General features: G+C 41.0%; 1 protein-coding gene across 1 annotated transcript in view; it reads right to left on the bottom strand.

The window, feature by feature from the left end:
* LOC145406772 (protein O-mannosyl-transferase TMTC1-like) overlaps nucleotides 1-19,092 on the bottom strand; it is a 328,915-nt gene that overhangs the window by 69,972 nt on the left and 239,851 nt on the right. The window contains exons 11-12 of the mRNA XM_080277869.1: nucleotides 13,767-13,910; nucleotides 7,212-7,423 (exon numbers count right to left, since the gene is read on the bottom strand). Of these exons, the coding sequence (XP_080133995.1) occupies nucleotides 7,212-7,423; nucleotides 13,767-13,910 (356 nt within the window). The remainder of the gene's footprint in view (nucleotides 1-7,211; nucleotides 7,424-13,766; nucleotides 13,911-19,092) is intronic.

The raw sequence follows: 19,092 nt of genomic DNA, 5'->3' as shown, positions 1-19,092 counted from the left end.
TGTACATGAATATCCCATATCCTATCAGTACACACGAGTTTTAAGAAGAAATTTTACGTAGTCTATTGATTCTTTAACATTAAGTCATGCATTCATGCAATTCTTTTGCACGAATCGACTGTAATAAATGATTAAATTCAAATTTTACGGCTTGCAAGGGAGTAGGGAGGGAGGGAGGACAGGTTGGTGTGTTGTTGCCAGTTCTTAATATTCGGTTTCTAGGATGATGCTACCAGCATTATCATAACACCCACAGCACATTCAATGAAAGAACATTACTGTACTGGGTGACTAGCATCACTTTAAGTCAGGAGTAATATTATTATTCATTACAATTTTTTTCGCTGCAAGTAAACGTGGCACCATTTTTTTCATATGATGTTGACGCGAGAACAGTGATACAGGATTGCCAATGTGACGGCTATGCAGCTAGACCTATTTTTTGCTTCTACTTGCGGCACTAACATCTGGCAACATGATATCTAGCTACATTCTGGATATTTTTGCCATTTTGAGGTGCTATTCTAGAGATTTTATCGTATTTTCTAGCAATGTTTTGCAGTGTTTATTATCTAGCGACATTCTAGCAAGTTTTCTGGACTAAATTAGCGAGATTGATGATAAGGGCTTGGCAACCCTGCGTCCACTGTCATTTTTGAACGGGAACATTTGCAGGGGAGGCACACACTGCAAATAGTGTTCTCCGCGTTCTGTTGTTCACCGGGTTCAGCTTCACATATTCATGAAACAGCATGCCACGTACGTACAGCAATGAAGAATATGCAGATATCGTGTATTTATTTTATGGATTCTGAGATGGTAATGCCAGTGCTCCAGAGAGGACTACAGGTGAAGTTACCCAAGGGCGCCACGTTTACTTGCAGCAGAATAATTGTGATAAATAAAATTCTTCCTGACTTAAAGTGAGGCTAATCTCCCTTTAGAATAACGTTTTTTCACTGAATGAGCTGTGGGTGTTATGATAATGCTGGTAGCATCATCCTACAAACCAAATATTACGAACTGGCAACAACACACCAGCCTGTCCTCCCTCCCTTCCTACTCCCTTGCAAGACATAAAATTTGAATTTAATCCTTAATTACAGTCGATTTGTGCAAAAGAAATGCATGAATGCATGACGATGTTAAAGAATCAATAGACTACGTAACGTAAAGTTTCATTTTAAAACTCGAGTGTACTGATAGGATATGGGATATTCATGTACAGTACAGTATAAGCTAATAATACTCATCTCCCGTCGCCCTGCGAAGCTCTCACCGAATGGCACATGCAAGGCACGAAGCTTTTACACAAAACAGCCGAATGCTGGGTACTAAACTGGGGTCGCAGAGAGCATATGTTTATAGAACAAAATATACTCAAAATTACATGATAGATCATTGGTGTAAGTTTTTGTCATACGTCGCGTTACACCCTGTATATATATATATTTACTGTATATATATATATATACAGTATATATATATTTATATATATATATATATATATATATATATATATATATATATATATATATATATATATATATATATATATATATATATATATATATCAATCGGCTTAAGGCGGGCCGATTACACTTGGTTCACGTACTACACACACATCCAAAGCCAGTGCAACATTACAATCACACTCACAAACACTGCTCACCCTACATACAGTCTCTACGAAACAGCGTAAGCCACTGGGTAGAGATACATTGGCTGTATCGTCTCTGCTTCGGTAGGGATAGGCCGGTCCTGCAGTGGACCTCAACGGCTAATGATGATGATGATGATGATATATATATATATATATATATATATATATATATATATATATATATATATATATATATATATATATATATATACAGTATATATATATATATATATATATATATATATATATATAGATAGATAGATAGATAGAGAGAGAGAGAGAGAGAGAGAGAGAGCCTTCGGATTAACCAGACGAATACACCTGAGAAGTTTCATTCAAATCCAACAAACAGCCTAACAAGATTAAAGGTGCACGCACGCACGCACGCACGCACGCACGCACGCACGCACGCACGCACGCACGCACGCACGCACGCACGCACGCACGCACACACACACACACACACACACACACACACACACACACACACACACACACACACACACACACACACACACACACACACACACACACACACACACACACACACACACACACACACACACACACACACACACACACACACACACACACACACACACACACACACACACACACACACACACACACACACACACACACACACACACACACACACACACACACACACACACACACACACACACACACAGGCTGAATCTCGCGCAGTGGTATAGGGCGAGTTGCCGAAAATGATGTCATCTTGCTTCACAGGATTGATGAAGTACTGAAACTCATTGCATTAGTTCATCCAGCTGTTTATATTTCTGCAGTGCCCATGACCCAGACAGTTTTCAAGTTACCACCTAATAAATATCAGACCAGTAAGCCTATTTGAACTCCCTCTTCCATGAGATGCCCAGCCGGAATGCATCAGTTCTCTCTCTGCATCACCCTGGCAACATGCACTCAGGCTGCAATTTTGCGGTGTTGCAGGTGGGCAGTGGTCTGGATTAATTCATTTACTTCTGTATCTATTGCACGAACAGTTTATTCCATTTATTATTTCATATTCCTGTGTATTTTTTGCAGGACCTACTTTATTTAATAAAATTATTAATCATCATGTATGCTTTTACAGGAACAAATACATATCATTTATTAATTTATTTATTTGCACACTTTTTGCAGGAACCATTTAAAAACATTTTTAGTTGCATCGGCCAGTTTTATTTTGAAACTGTTATGCAATTACCATATTTGTTAAGCATCGTTGTTTAACTTGCAAGCTTTTGCACGAAAAATTTATTTTACTTTATAAATGTACTCACCTGGTTATATATTTGCAAAGGCCAAACCCTGACCTTTCCCAAGTTAACTTCTCAGAAATATCAAAGCAGCTGCCCGACTTCTCTTTACCCCGAGACTCTAGTGGAATACGTGAACTCCCACTGCATCAACCCTGCAACATCCAGTCAAATTGCGGTTTTACCATGGCGTGGGTGGCAAACCTGTTTTATATGAAATTATTTACGTGTTTTTTTCAGGGTCCAGTTTACTTAACTTATTTTGGTCATTTTTTTAATTTTCTTTCGTGAGCCAGTTGATCTATCGAATTTTCTTGTTTACTGTTTGCACTAAATATATTTCATGTTCTTCAGCTGTTTATATCTTAGCCAAATTAATCCTCCCATGAAATGCATTTTTCTTAGTAAATATTTAGTAGGCAAATTATGTTATTCAATCACTTGTTTATTTATTTATTTATTCATTTATTTATTTGTTTTGCAGGAGCCAAACCCTGAAAGTTGGGAAGTTCAAAAGCAGCAACTCGTCCTTCCTTCCTCCCCCCCCCCCCAGACGCCAAACCGGACTGCATCAGCTTTCTCTCTCTGTGCATCGCCTTTTGCAACAACCACTCAAGTTGCAATTTTCCGATGTGGCAGGTGGGCAGCCAGTTTCCTGTGCAGGCCAGTGCCGTGTTGATCCAAGGTAAGCTCACTTGCTGCTCTCTATTTTCTGAACAAACACAAACGAAGGTAACTGATGCACGAGGAGGAGGAGGAGGAAGAGGAGGAGGAGGAGGAGGAGGAGGAAGAGGAGGAGGAGAAGGAGGAGGAGGAGGAAGACAGATTGATAGATAGATGGATGGGTAGACGGATAAACAGATAAACAGACAGATAGATAGATAAACAGGTGGATAGATAAATTAGACAGGTGGATAGATGAACAGACACAGATAGATACGTACATAGAAGGTAGACAGAGATGGATACAAACATACATATATACATTCACACACATGCATGCATACGTACATACATGCAAACATACGTACAAGCATACGTACATACAGTGAGAGAGAGAGAGAGAGAGAGAGAGAGAGAGAGAGAGAGAGAGAGAGAGAGAGTATACTTAAATGGAGCTATAGAAGCAAACTTAACCCCCTTAACTACATGATTCTTTATTGATATTATTTTCCTAGTACTGCTGAGAGATGCTATTGGATACAGTAGTGCCACTTCGCAGTAAAGAAATCATGGGCATGTAACCCGTGCCTAGCTCGCTTCCCGAGGGGCTGGTGCCATCCAACCCACCAGGCATAATCTGCATCTGATCGCTTGCTTGATATTACAGTTGCCAGAAAAGTTGAATCCCCACATCCCGAGGGCGCAGTTTTGTTATTTAGTTAGCTGGTATCGTATTAATTTATTTTAGGTGAATCCGTTATTGCAAAGATACTGAACGCTGTATAATATTTGCAAAGATACTGAACGCTGTATAATATTTGCAAAGATACTGAACGCTGTATAATATTTGCAAAGATACTGAACGCTGTATAATATTTGCAAAGATACTGAACGCTGTATATATATATATATATATATATATATATATATATATATATATATATATATATGGAGCCTCTGTGGTACTGTGGTAAAGTGTGCGTTTTCGTACACTGTAGGACGAGGGTTCGCCCCCCACCAGGGTAATAAACTTTGGGAGCGTTCTTCTGGCCACGTACTACCTTGGCGGACACAAGGGGTGCTGTGGTTGAACCAGTGTTGCATACTCCTAAGTATGCTTGCACCCAGTTGGCTTGCGCGGGCCAATTACACTTGGTTCACAGACTACACACACATCCAAAGCCACTCCAACATTACAATTACACTTACAAGCACTTCTCACCCTACCTACAATCTCTACCAGACAGCCTAAGCCACTTGGTAGAGATACATTGGCTGTAACGTCCCCACTTCGGTCGGGATAGGCCGGCCCTGCAGTGGACACTCAAATGGCTGATTATATATATATATATTATGACACTCTTAAACGTTTTGGTAAATTTTGGGGGTTCCGTAAATGGCAGTTCGGCGTTTCTAAAGTACCCGCTCGCTCTTTCATTCTTTAATGTTCTTAAGTGATTCGATGTCTATGTCTCCAGCTGTACGTTCAAATATTCAATTAAGTGTTCGCACCACGTCGAGATTCCCTCGGTGAAGTAGTGGCGTATGAAAGATCTCTCCGTCATTCCAACAAGACTTGTTCCGTAGGTGTTTGATTCCTGTTTCAGGTGGTACAACTGCCCATCAGCTATGACATCTGGCTCTGGTTTGATCGGTCAGTGGACAAGCAGTGCGAGCTGACATTAAACTAAAGTTCTTTCACCAGTGTCATTTACTCCAGACAAATAACACTTTGTCGAACACTGAAGAAGTTAAACGTAGAAAGGAAATCGTCTGTGTTTGCTGGAGTAAATGACACTGGTGAAAGAACTTTAGTTTAATGTCAGCTCGCACTGCTTGTCCACTGACCGATCAAACCAGAGCCAGATGTCATAGCTGATGGGCAGTTGTACCACCTGAAACAGGAATCAAACACCTACGGAACAAGTCTTGTTGGAATGACGGAGAGATCTTTCATACGCCACTACTTCACCGAGGGAATCTCGACGTGGTGCGAACACTTAATTGAATATTTGAACGTACAGCTGGAGACATAGACATCGAATCACTTAAGAACATTAAAGAATGAAAGAGCGAGTGGTTACTTTAGAAACGCCGAACTGCCATTTACGGAACCCCCAAAATTTACCAAAACGTTGAAGAGTGTCATAATTGTTCGAATACCCTATTTAGTTAAACGTCCACCCTTTGTTGTGGTCGAAACTAGATTAATAAAATACAAAACAAGCTACTTACCTGGGGGGAGGGTCTCTTCAAAATATAATGCCTATATTAGATTTTCCTCTATCCCATTGACACGAAACCATTAATAGCTTGTCGCTCTGCCAACTGTTATTACTGAGTACACGTACCTAGAATCTCCAGCGCTCGATATAAGTGGGTGGGTAGAATATTAAATCATTAAGGTGTATCCTTATCAGTATATTAGGAAGTTACGAATGATGTGCCCTGGTTCCATACCACAGGTTATGAATAAGTGGATTTATTAAGAGGAACTGTGTACCATTTTCTGCTAGACATCATCTGGGACGAGCTAGACAAAGTTAGGGAGAAAAAAACTCATCTGGAGAAAAACTGAAGAAACCTCTTCGAAGTAGAGAGGGATGAAGCAAACTTTGAGTATACACGGGTAGAAATATAAGCTTCTTGTTGAGCGAGGAAAGAACAGAAATTAAACAACTTTGTGGTGGTTGGTTTGGAAATTAACAAATGGTGTAGAAAATAGCCTGTTGGAGAGTGTAGGTACCGTACAACGCACACGCTCCCTTTCTACGCAACTCCCTCTACTACTTCAGTGCTCGTAGGTGTGCAGTACTCAGTAGAAGCTAGCATTGTTATCTTGGTGTGAAATAAATAGATACATATAACTGAATAAAGATACAAAATTACAGTTATGTTATTAACAAATAATAGTATCTTTCGATATTTGATGACAGTGACAAGTGATACGAGACATAGTAATATATAAGCGTTAATAATCAGTGCGGCAGCGATCGTCTCAAGAAGCTGGCAGTACTGTAGCGATATTCTAAAGGTGTTACCGTTACTGCAGCGATATTTGGAAGATCATGTCAGAACAGACGCTATACTATGTAGTTATCAAGATTATGGGGATGTCTTGAAGATCTGGCAAGACTGTTCAAACGATTTTTATCAATAGTGTGACGATAGTTTATAGATTTTATCAATACTGTAACAAGAGAGATTTTATCTATGATGTGGCAATATTGTGGAAACATCAGCACTTCCTAGCAATATTATGGAGCTTTTAGGTGCGGGAGCATCTTAAGGAGATGCCCGATCATTCAGTCACAGCCCAAGGATTTTCACATGCAAGATAATTCTCTCTAGCAAGCCCCTACTATAAGTGGTTCTTCACTCTTGCGAAGTCTCGTATGGTCCTTTATCAACTTAAGACTTCCATACTTGCTTTTATCGCTTAAACAGGAGGCCTGTCGTAGGCCGAAGAAATAACTACTTGATGTCTACAAACAAAAACATATTCATCAGCTTAACGCGTAGAATTATATCACCTTGTGGCCGACCGTCTGAACACAATCATATGTTGGTAGCAAGAACGAAAACCAAAACAGACTCACCAGCTTTTTGCAAGAAGGTGGCGTAGTTGTTGTGCACGACCGGATCCGAGGGCCGCGCTTCCAGTAGGGTCAGGTGGAGGTTCTCGGCGTCTCGTAACCGGCCGTCCTCGCCATACAGGCCGGCCAGGGCAGACACGGCGTCCCTATTGGTGGCGTCGTGGCGTAGGCTCTCCTCCAGCAGCGCCACGGCCTCACCCACGCGACCCTGCTGTCTGTGGGGGGAAGAAGCAGTGAAAATGGAGAGGATAAAGACGACGACAACAAACTAGGCAATGAAGACAAGAGGCGATGATAAAGTAAAAATGGTAAAAATGAGGAGAAAAAAAATATGGAAATAGAAATGGAATATAAAGAAAATGAAGACTATAAGCAGAAATGTAAGGAACAGAAACAAGACAAATAAAAGAAAGAGGGAAAAACGTAAGAGAATTGTTGAAGTTATTGGGAAAGTAAGTAATGTCACGGTTGGTGGCTCTTCTCTAGCAGCACTGCTCATCCTGACTGTGGGAGGAAGAAGAAGAAGATGATGATGATGATGATGATCATGATGAAAATGGACATGATGAAGATGATGATGGTGATGATGATGAGAATACTGGTGATACTAGATGTGATGATTTTACGATTAATTATGATGAAGACAGAATACGATGATGATGATGAGGAGGAGGAGAATGAGGAGGAAGAGAATGAGGAACTTGATAATGACGAAAATGAACATGGAGATGATGATGATGATGATGGTGGAGGTGAGGATGATGATGAGATTACCAATGATAATGCATGTGATGATTATGTGCATCATTATGATAAAGATAGAGAATATGATTATGATGAGGCAAATGACGATGGAGATGATGATGATGATGATAATGGAAAAAAAAATAAATAAGGAAAAACACGTAGAAAAACAGAAATGAAATCGTCCTAGAATATTAACGAGACGACTAAGAAATATAAAGATGTGGGAAGGAGGGGAACAAAAGAAAGAAGAGGATAAGAGAGGGAAGAATAAAAGACTGTGAAGAGGGATAAAGGAAAGAGAAATATGGCGAGGAAAAGAATACGAGAACGTGAGCATAATGAGAACATAATGAAGGATAAAAGGAAAGAGAAATTTAAGGGGAGAGAGGAGTGAACAAGAATAGGGAGAGAGAATATTGATTTGATGAGGGATGAAAAGAGAAGAAAAAAAGTTGAAAAAGATGGAAATCAAAACAACGAGTCTGATGCAAAGAAGAAAAATAGAACAGAAAAATGGAAGAGGAGAGAGAGAGAGAGAGAGAGAAATTCCATTATCTGAATTCAATCTTTTGAATGTGTAATCAAGTAAACTGCATATAATGGAGGCCTGGTTTTGCTCCTGTGTGTTTGGCATCGTTAAATTTTCCTTTCGTGAGGATAATACGGAATAATGAGGAATCAATGCCGTCAATTAATGTATTTCTGTGTATTCAGGCGGGGTGTATAAACAGACGACAAGACCAACATTCTGCTCATAGATATTTCACATGCAAGATAATTTTTGTACTTTTGGCCAAAAATGGAACAGATGTTTACGGAAAGGTTATTTACAGTGGATACGCTTTTTGTGCCGTCATATTGGGACGGACAGCCACTCCTAAACTGATTAAAATGGCATAGCTTAAGCCACTGAGTCCGTTTTTCTTTTTCTTTTGTTTCCTGGACGATATTACTCGGCATAGTGGAGACACGAGAGGGGACACATATTGCCATAATACACCCATTCGCTGCTAGATAGCACTTTAAATTGAGAAAATTGCCTGAAAGTAGGAACATTAAAGTGGTAGAACGTCATTGGATTGGATGAGATACGATTTATCACGTCCGAATATGGTTTTGTTTTTAATTAACAGAGAACCAGAAGCAGCTCCAAGTGCCTAGTCACATCGAGGTCGGACCTGAACATATCCTGACCCAAAGTTTCCCATCGTGTAGGGCGAAACTTTGGAATATCGCATTTCATTAGGTCACGCTTTTAGGCACTCCGTTTCTCAGTGCCACATGCGATGCAGGTGACAGTGAGAAACGATATGCCGAGAACCTGACCAAATGAATCGGAGTGTTCTAATGCCAACTTTCAGCCTTGACTTACACGATCGTACGATTTGCGTCACACACGGCATCGTATCCTGAATGGTATTGGTTTCGTGGTACCTCTTTTCGAGCGATTTACTTTGCATAATTCACCTTGACATTGTCTTGTATGCTATTTATAGCCATCTAATATCGACACAGTTGCATCGATAACCTACAAGAGGATACTGAGGTGCAATGTTCAGAATAAATCGCTAAGTCAGAGTTGTTTCGAAATCTCCAAAACTACTTATAATACGATTCTATGTCCGATTCCGAGCTCAGTTTAAGTAGGTCCTTTGGCTGCATAATCGTCAGTAGGTGGCTTCAGCAAAACATTAAAAATTTCCCACATCCTTAAAGGTTACTTGGGACTGAGTTAAACCTCTCCAGCACGGGGTACCATTGACAGGCTGAATGGTATAGTCTGGCCGTAGATATCGTAAAATATTTAAGATTTCTTAGAGTTCTAAAAGACTTGCTCATGTCCTTTTAAAATCCTTAGGGGACGGAAAGCCAAACCAATGCAGAATAAAATGGTCTGGCGGTCGCTAAACTAAGTCATACGCAATTTCCCACGTCATTAAAGGGGTGCTAGAAATTGTGTCTAACCTTTATAGGAGGGTTGGTCATTCGTTGACTTAAAAATAATTATGGTTGTGACCTGAAAAATATGGTAAATTCTCTCGTCTTGAAAGAGTTACTGAACACTGCAAGCCTTGTAGGGTGGAAAGCCATTCTTAGGCCGAATAATAATGTATAGTAGTAACTAGAATTTATCAGTTAGAATGTTTCACGTCCTAAAAGACATAAAAAGGTGAGATTAAATTGGTTATTCTGTTAGACTTAGTTGGTAGTAAATTACATGCACAGTGAGTCAGACCATGATTAATAAATTACGTGCACAGTGAGTCAGACTATGATTAATGCATTGGTAGCTGAAGTCGTTAATACCCACTGCCGTGGGATTCATTTTTTTTTTAGCTTGTTTCTCTCAGGCGGCTTAAATAAGTTTTAAGAGAAACTTTTCGAACTGATGGAATTATAAAAAGTTGTTTTAACCCCTTCAGTACGAGGAGTCGGAATTGAATAAACTCATCTAGAGGTAACATGAATGTCCTCTGAGAGGAGCCTGTGGAGTCACATGGAGAGACACTGACAAATGAGGATGTGAAGGAGAGTTGTGGTGTGGATGTGGATGTGATACGAAGCGTTCGGAGAAACACATTGAGGTGGTTTGGCCACGTGGAGAGGATGGAGAGTGAGAGACTGACGAGGAGAGTGTGAGTGAGGTGGAGGGGGAGAGAGGGAGGGGAAGGCCAAGGATGAGATGGATGGATGGATGGAGTGGAGAGGTATTTGAGAGAGTGGTGTGTGAATTGGGAGCCGGGCAGTGAAATGGCGGGGGACAGGGTGACGTGGAAGCGATTTGTTTCTGGCCACCCCGTATAAGGGATTAAGGCGTCTGGCAATAGATAGCTGGATAGTCCTCTGATTGAAAGAAGAAAAATAAGTAAAAATAAACTACGCCCTATTATTGATGCAGTTAAGTAATTAGGACTGATAGCGCGTCATTAATGTGAAAGAAAGAAAATTTAATAAAGTTCGAGATTAAAGATTCCCGGCTCACCCACACGGCTATAAGTCGATTCAGCTGCATCATCGAACCGTGAAATCTTAAGCAGAAATGTTTGTAGATGATTCCACAGTATCAGTGAGTGTATTTCAGGCGCTGTGTGTGTGTGTGTGTGTGTGTGTGTGTGTGTGTGTGTGTGTGTGTGTGTGTGTGTGTGTGTGTTGCGAGTAAAAATCCAGGCACTAAATAGACTAGAAAAGACACTCAGTTATTAATTTTTGCCAGCTGTACTAAAAGTGTGCTCTACAGTAAATGAATGAACTTATTTTTGAGACCGAATATTTTTTGCTTAGTTTTTCCTGCTACCAGACGATTTTATTCACATTGAGAGAGCCCCCCTGATGGCATAGGGATTAACGAAGGCTATAATTTCACCTCTCTAGTTCCAAAAGTCAATCCAAAGCTGAGTAAAGTAGTCTGATGGTAGCAAGTAATACGAGCATGGTGTCCTCGGAATGAAGGGATTAGACGCCGTGAAGAGGCTAGAAAAGACACCCAGTTAACTCTTTCTCTGTACTATTGTATCTTAATTAGGCAAAAATTAGAATACATTAATCAAATGAGGAAAATTTAGGCACTGCAGGGGTTAGCAGAGCAGCTCTCAGCCATTTGGCCTACAGAGTTTCCCTCAGGTGATCCACATCGTTATGTGGTAACTTAAGTAAAATAACATACACAATGGGCCCATAGAAGACAGAAGGGTTAGTAGAGGGTTAGCCCGTCTATATTAAGAGTGTGATGGAAATGTAAATAGACGTAATGGGGAAATAAAAATAATAAAAAAGTCAGGTTATGTAAGAATGTTCCGGCTATGCTAAGTTTGTGCTGTAAAAAGAGCTAAATACTCCAGCAACGGTAGAAGAGAATCCCAACATAAACTATGACAGATATCATGCTGTAAACATAATAACTAAGATGAACGATTATAAAAGAAACCTGCCTATTAATGAAAGATTTTCCAGTTTTTGCGAATATTATGCTGCAGATATAATGACCTAAAAGTAGAGGTTAGAGAATAGGAGAGGCATCGTTGTTATAAAGTTTTTGCAGGTTTGATGGGAATGTCTTATACCTAAATGCAGTATGGGTAGCAGAAAAGAGGCCATAATATAACGCTCTCCTGCCTATGTTAAGTGTACCGTAAATATAATAACTTAGCCCAGTGGAAAGTATAGGATAAACCCTGTTGATATAGGGTTGTTTCGCCGGCACTAAGCGAGGCATAGAGCGCGTAGGTGGGGCAAATGAGGCTGTGTTGCTGCAGGGGTGGGTGGAGAGGCGAGTGTGGGTGTTGGGAAAGTGGTTTAGGGTGTTGGAGTGTAAATGGTGTGGATGGTATGGATGGGGATGTGTGGATGAGGTTTTACGGTTGTGCATTGTGTGGATATGGGTGTAGTAGTGCATGGTGTGGATGATATTCGACAGTTTGGATAGTGCGTTGTGGTACTGGATAGGGTGTTCTAGGAGTGAAAAGGATGTTGTGGGAGTGAAACGGGTGTTATGGTATTGAATGGGATGCTGTGGTTGTGGATGGGGTGTTGTGGTAGTGGATGGAGTCGTGTGGTGGTGGATAGGGTGTTCTGGTAGTGGATGGGGTGGTGTGGTAGAGGATGGGGTGGTTTCGTAGTGGATGGGGCGGTGTGATAGTAGATGAGGTGTTGTGGTAGTGGATGAGGTGGTGTGGTAGAGGATGAAGTCATTTCGTAGTGGATGGCGTGGTGTGATAGTGGATGTGGTGTTGTGGTAGTGGATGGGGTGGTGTGGTAGTGGATTTGGGCAGGTGTACTGTTAGTAGTGGATGGGGTAGGGTGGTGGTGAATTAGGTGGGGTGGTAGTGGTTGGGGTATTGTGGTGGTGGATGCTATTGATGATGGTTGTGTATGGTGTAGATGCGGTATTTGTTGTAGTGGATAGTATGGAATGGCGTAAATTGGACAAACATGGTGCTGATTAAAGTGTATGCTGGTTTAGATCTGAATGGTGAGGACTGGTGTGGACTACTGTGGTATGACGGTGTACATGGGCGGGATGAGGGTTTGGAGTGAAAGGTTGTGATATAGACAGATGTGAATGTGTGAAGCGAGAATAAGGCTAGATAGATGTGGAGGTGGTGATAGGTGTGGATGTCTGTAGCGATGATTAGAGGAGATGGATGTGGTGATGAAACGTGCGGATTTTTGCGGTGGTGGTAGATGTGGATATCAGATGAGGATTGCTGTAGATGGACATGCTGGTAATTGTGGATGTCTGTACCATAAATGGATGTGATGGAAAATGTGGATGTCTGTGGTTAGGGTTAGTGCAGGTGGATCTGGTGAGGACAGACGTTGATACTTGTCACTAGAACTGAGAGGAAGGGATATAGTGAGCGTTGGCATACGCGAAGGTGGTTAATTTTGGCATATGCAAAGTTGGTGAGGGTTGAGATAAAGAAAGGTGGTAAGAATTAGAACCGATAAAAATGGTAGTAGTCGGCAACAAAGGAGGTGGAAAGAATTAGCATAAACGAAGATTGTAGACACTGAGAGTTGGCAAAACGTAAGCTAGTAAGGTCTGACATAGATGAAGCAGGTAAAAGGTGGCGTAAACAATGGTGAAGGTTGGCATAAACGAAGGTGGTAAGAGGTGGAGGTCTGCATATACGAAGATACTAAGTGTTGGCATAGATGATGATAGCAGGGGCTGTCATACTCCAGTGAGATGAGGACTGGCATTAAAGAAGGCAGTGAAGGCTGACATAAACAAAGTTGTGAAGACTGACATGAATGAATCTGGTAAAAGTTAGCACAGATGAATACAGGGAAAAGGGACACTATCCTTACTTCCTCAGGTTAGCCAAGTTGTAGTAAGCATTGGCGTGTTGAGGATGAGCCTTGAGCGCCATCCTGAAGTGAGCCTCGGCCTGGGACACATCAGATATCAGGGTGCCCAGGTTGTTGTGGGCGCTGGAATGCCCGGGCCACAGTCTGAGGGGAAGGAAGCATAAATCTTGTAAGTCAGTATTCTCGCTGATAGGGAGACTTAACTATCACGTCTTCATACCAGCTAATTACTTCATGTGGTGTTTTAGTTTACTCTCGTAATTTATTTTAGTAGTCGATATCAGTACATGAAAGATTTTCATAACATACAGGGGAATGATAAATGTGCAATATGGAAATAAAATTGTTAAGGAAGAGGTGCTACGAGGCCTCTTAATTCAGCGAGAATATGGGCCTTAGGACAATACACAATTTAACTGGTCCGCGTAAAAACAAAAGTCTGTATCTTGCCTATCGTTAGTATCTGAAGGCAGTAAACACAATAAAAGATTCTAATTTCAGAAAATCTGTACTTTCATAGCATCATTTTACTTAGGCAGAACACAGAATAAATTTTGCTTGTAAAAGCAGTATTTGTTGCATCCTTCTTCACCCCTTCTTTTTAGGTGGGAATATGAATTGGGGTGGTGATGATAATGATCATGACGTAGAACCAAAATATTCGTATCAAGCCATACTGATTACTCAATTATTCTCTACACTTATTTTCGTTTCCTTGCGAATAGCATAACATGATAAAGAGGACAATTTTACAAAATGTTCATGAAGGAATTAATGATGATGCATTATAATTTTTTTCGAGCCCCACTGTTTTCCTCTACATTGATTTTCGTGTCAGTGTGAATGGCAAGTAAAGAGAAATTTAGAGTGGGTGATAATGATGATAGTGATGATTAGAATGTATATAACAAAAAAAATATCAGTATCAGGCCACAGTGATTCCCTTTTCATTCATTTTGTTGGCCCTGTGACTAGCGTGATGTGATAAGGAGAAATAATACAATGAGGCATAATGATGATGATGATGATGACGACGGAATATGTAAAAGAAAAATATGAGTATCAAACCACAGTGACTCTCTTCACAGTGATTTTGGTGGGCCTGTGAAGAGCGTGATGTGATAAATATGAGAAATATACAGTGGGCAAGATGATGAAAATGATGGTGAAATATATAAAAGGAAAATAAATCAATATCATGCCACAATGATTCTTTTTACGGTGATTTTAGTGGGTCTGAGACTAGCGTGATGTGGTAAATGGGTGAAATATACAGAGCGGTCCCTCTCGCGTGCATGTTAGGTCTGCTGAAAGGTAAACCGAGTGTCATGCAACCCTGGAAACACGATAGCTGGAGTCTGGTAAGCAAAGTCTGGCAGGAAAGTGGAGGTCTGGTTAGGTCTTGCGTGGTCGTGGTTAGGTTGAATTAAGGTTAGGTTAGGTGGGAGATTGAGTTCAGTTAGGTTAGGTAAGGTCATATTAGGTTGGGTTAACTTAAATTTGGTTTGGTGGGAGGTGGGCTTTGGCTAGGGTTATTTAGGCTAGATTAATGTAGGTGGTATATGGAGTTTGGTTAAGGTTAGTTTAGGTTAGATCAGGTCAGATGTAGTTAGGATATATAGTTTCAAAAAGCTGTGTGTGTACTTGGTGACAACCGTATGTGCACCACTGTATCTGTGCTCCATTACAGGGCTTCCGGTTTGTATGTGACGACGGCTGCGTGTACTCGTATACTTGGTGACAAGCATTGTGTATACTTAATGGGAACTGTATGTATGTAGCATGTAATGACAGCATTGTGTTTATTTGGTGACAGCTTTGTGTGTATTTGGTGAGTTGTGTGTGTACTTGATGGCATCTGTGGGTGTACTTGGTGACAGCTCTGTGTATGTACTTAGTGCCAGGCTTTCTTGTGTACTTGGTGACAGCTGTGTGTGCACCGTATGACAGCCTGTCAGTGTACTTACTATCAACCCTTGTGTCTGCACTTGGTAACGTCTCTGACCTAGTATGTTTTTGGTGACAGTTCTGTGTGTACTTAGAGGCAGCTGTGTGTGTTCGTAATGGCAAATAGCTCTGCGTGTTTTTTATGGCACCTCTGTGTGTACTTCATGATAGCTTTTAATGTACAGTACTTAGCAACAGATGTGTGTGCCAGCTGTATTTGTACTTGATGGCACCTCTCTGTGTATTTGATGACAACCAGGGACTTTCCTAATCCTGGTAAAATAGCATGACGGAGGTAAGAATTAAATGAAAAAGGCGTCATCTTGTTACAGAGTGAAGCGTCCTTATACTTAAGGGGATAAAGTCCACAGTAAATAGAATATTGTTAGTATTTTCAGCATTGGGTTTAATTTCGCCTAAAGGCATCCTGTTGTAGTGATGAGAGTTATGGGCTAATTCCTGGACGTAATTTCCAGCTTTGAGTTCTATGTCTCCACAAAATAATTAACACGATTTATTCCAGCAACGTCTAGTTCTATAATTATATGTTACTGTTCTTTTTCTGTATTCTTGGTACAGCACTTCCATATAACTTTATTCGGTCTAGGAGAGACCCCTCGTTGTGAATGGGTACAGGGTTATTAACGCATAAACTTTTAAATCCAGCTTAAAGGGTTTTAAAATCTATCTCCTTTAATCCTTGTAAGTACGCTGACGTTTTCACTTTATTAATATTGCTTCCAGGAATGCGGAGAATATTAAGAATATATGGAGTAAACGGGAAGTTGCTGAGTGCCGTGAAGAGTATATATGAGGGTGCTAAGGCTGGAGAGCGTGTAGATAGTGAACTGAGTGATTTTTTTTTTCTAAATGTTGTATTGAAACAAGGATGTGTCATGTCTCCATGGTGGTTCAACCTGTATATGAATGGGGTTGTAAAAGAGGTACAAAGTAGGGCAGTGGATATTGGAACGGCACCACTGAGAGAGGGCAGCGTTTGGAAACTTCCCGTACTGTTGTTTGCAGATGATACTGTATCGTTAAGTGAAGACGAAGGGGAACTGCAAAGCTTAGTGAATGATTCAGGAAAGTGTGTAAGAAACAGAATCTAAATGTGAATGTAGGGAAGAGTAAAGTTATGGCCTTCGAGAGAAATGAGGTCACTGAATGTACAGTGAGGTTGGAAGATGAGGAAATGGAAAATGTGAGTGCATTTAAGTATTTGGGTGGTGTGATGAGTAAGGATGGAAGTTTGGAGGATGAAGTGCTTGAAAGGGTGCAACAGGGAAGAAGAGTTGTAAATTCTTTGCAAGCAGTGATGAGAAATAGGAAAGTGAGCATGGAAGTAAAAAAGTCATTACATGATAGTACTTTGATATCAAGTCTAACATGTGGATGTGAGGCTTGGACCTTGTTGGAAGGACACAAATCAAGAGTGAGAGTAGTGGAAATGAGTTATCTGAGAGGAGCATGTGTAGTTACATGGAGAGACAGACTGACAAATGAGGAAGTGAAGGAGCGTTGTGGTGTGGATTCGGATGTGATAGAAAGCATCAAGAGAAAAACACTGAAGTGGTTTGGCCATGTGGAGAGTGACGAAGAGCAAGAGACTAACGAGGAGAGTGTATGTGGGTGAGTTGGAGGGGGGGAGGGGGAAGGGGAGGCCAAGGATGAGGTGTAGGGGTGGAGTGGCGAAGTATATGAGAGAAGGGTGTGTGAGCTGCTGGGGAGAGGGGAGTGAAATGGTAGGGGACAGGGCGACATGGAGGTAATTTGTTTGTGGCCACCCTTACGGAATTTAGGCGTCTGGCAATAGATAGATAGCTTCCAGACGACTATATTCAGCTTAAGCCAGGCGTCCCCTTGTAATGAAAGGGTTAACTTCTGCCAGGCTGATTCTATGTAAGATGGTTTACTTCCCTTGTTCATTGTTCTATAACCCCTGAAATTTTATCTCACATGAGGCTGGCAGCATGGTCCATGCAGACCTTCACTGTGCCCCATAATGAGGTCTGCAGCTCGGCAACGGTTATGGGCAAACTAATTAGCGCTGTTTATATAACAAAAAGCCAATTAATTGTTGACTAAACAGTCAGCCTTTGATCATGGTGTTTTGAACGCTTTTCTGTATAATAGTCTTGAAACTTAAAGCCAGTTTGATTCTGTACAGGTATACGAGAATAGGAGTCTTTTCTTAGGGAAGGGATCAAGGATAAAATAATTAGAACGGTAAACTCTAATATGAAGGAACACTCAGAAAGTGCATCGATCACCCGGACAATTGATCTAAGGATGGAATATTTGAGATTGCCATTTGACTTTGACCTTTGACCGAATCTTCTGAAACTCTTATTACATCATCCTTGCCTACGCTTCACCCTTTCGCCAAGTTTGGTCCAAATTTAATTTAAAGCGTTAGAGTTGACCTTGACCTAAGATTCTCACCTTTGACCTTTTGTTCTTAAAATAGAATCACTAAATTTTTTGGCTGACCTTTAACCTTTGGACCAAATAAGGTCCAGATCGACTAAACATTTTTAAAAATAAAGAGCCGAACTTTTGACCTTGCCCTGTGAACTATACTGTTCTGAACCTTCTTAGGGTCTCGCCCTTTCCTTCCCTAGCCTTGGACCACATCTACACCACATCCCTGCGTCCTGCCATCATCTGACTCTTACTCGTGTACTATTGTTGTTATTAATGTTGCAGCAAGTTCAAGTGAACTTGAGTTAGTCCATCCCTTGCAATCCACTATCCTCCATTTCAGGAGACTGGGGGAAGAATTTGGGGACATTTATATAGCCAGGCACTGAAGCAACCAGCTTTAGTGCCACCACGTGAAGGCGGCCCTCTCCTGCACGTATCTCATTTAAAAAGGAGAAATAAGATTCCCGTTTTGCTTTAGTTTCACACCTAAATCTGGTACACATAAGCAACTCGATGGTACACAGAACATTAAAAATTTTGCTGCTGATGCTTTGCTGCTGATTTGAATGCGAGGGCTCGTGCCAGAGAAGACAACACATATCACCATAATATTCTGTGTGTGTGTGTGTGTGTGTGTGTGTGTGTGTGTGTGTGTGTGTGTGTGTGTGTGTGTGTGTGTGTGTGTGTGTGTGTGTGTGTGTGTGTGTGTGTGTGTGTGTGTGTGTGTGTGTGTGTTTTGAAGCAACACGGAAAAGGTATCCCTGCCGGTATACTTGTTTGTGGACATCGTTGGATCATTAAAAAATATATTTCCGACACAAGAGAGATTATAGACATCTCCAGATGATCAGAAACACCATCACATATAATAGATACCGCCACATGGTCATAAGCAACGCCAAATGGTCATAAACTCCCACCACATGGTGAAGGTCACAAACACCATCACATG

The sequence above is a fragment of the Coenobita brevimanus genome, chromosome 71, assembly GCF_032717465.1.
Source record: "Coenobita brevimanus isolate Jiangsu-jjx chromosome 71, ASM3271746v2, whole genome shotgun sequence".
Taxonomy (NCBI): domain Eukaryota; kingdom Metazoa; phylum Arthropoda; class Malacostraca; order Decapoda; family Coenobitidae; genus Coenobita; species Coenobita brevimanus.
Note: the sequence above shows the minus strand (reverse complement) of the source record. Positions and strands in the feature narration are given on the sequence as shown.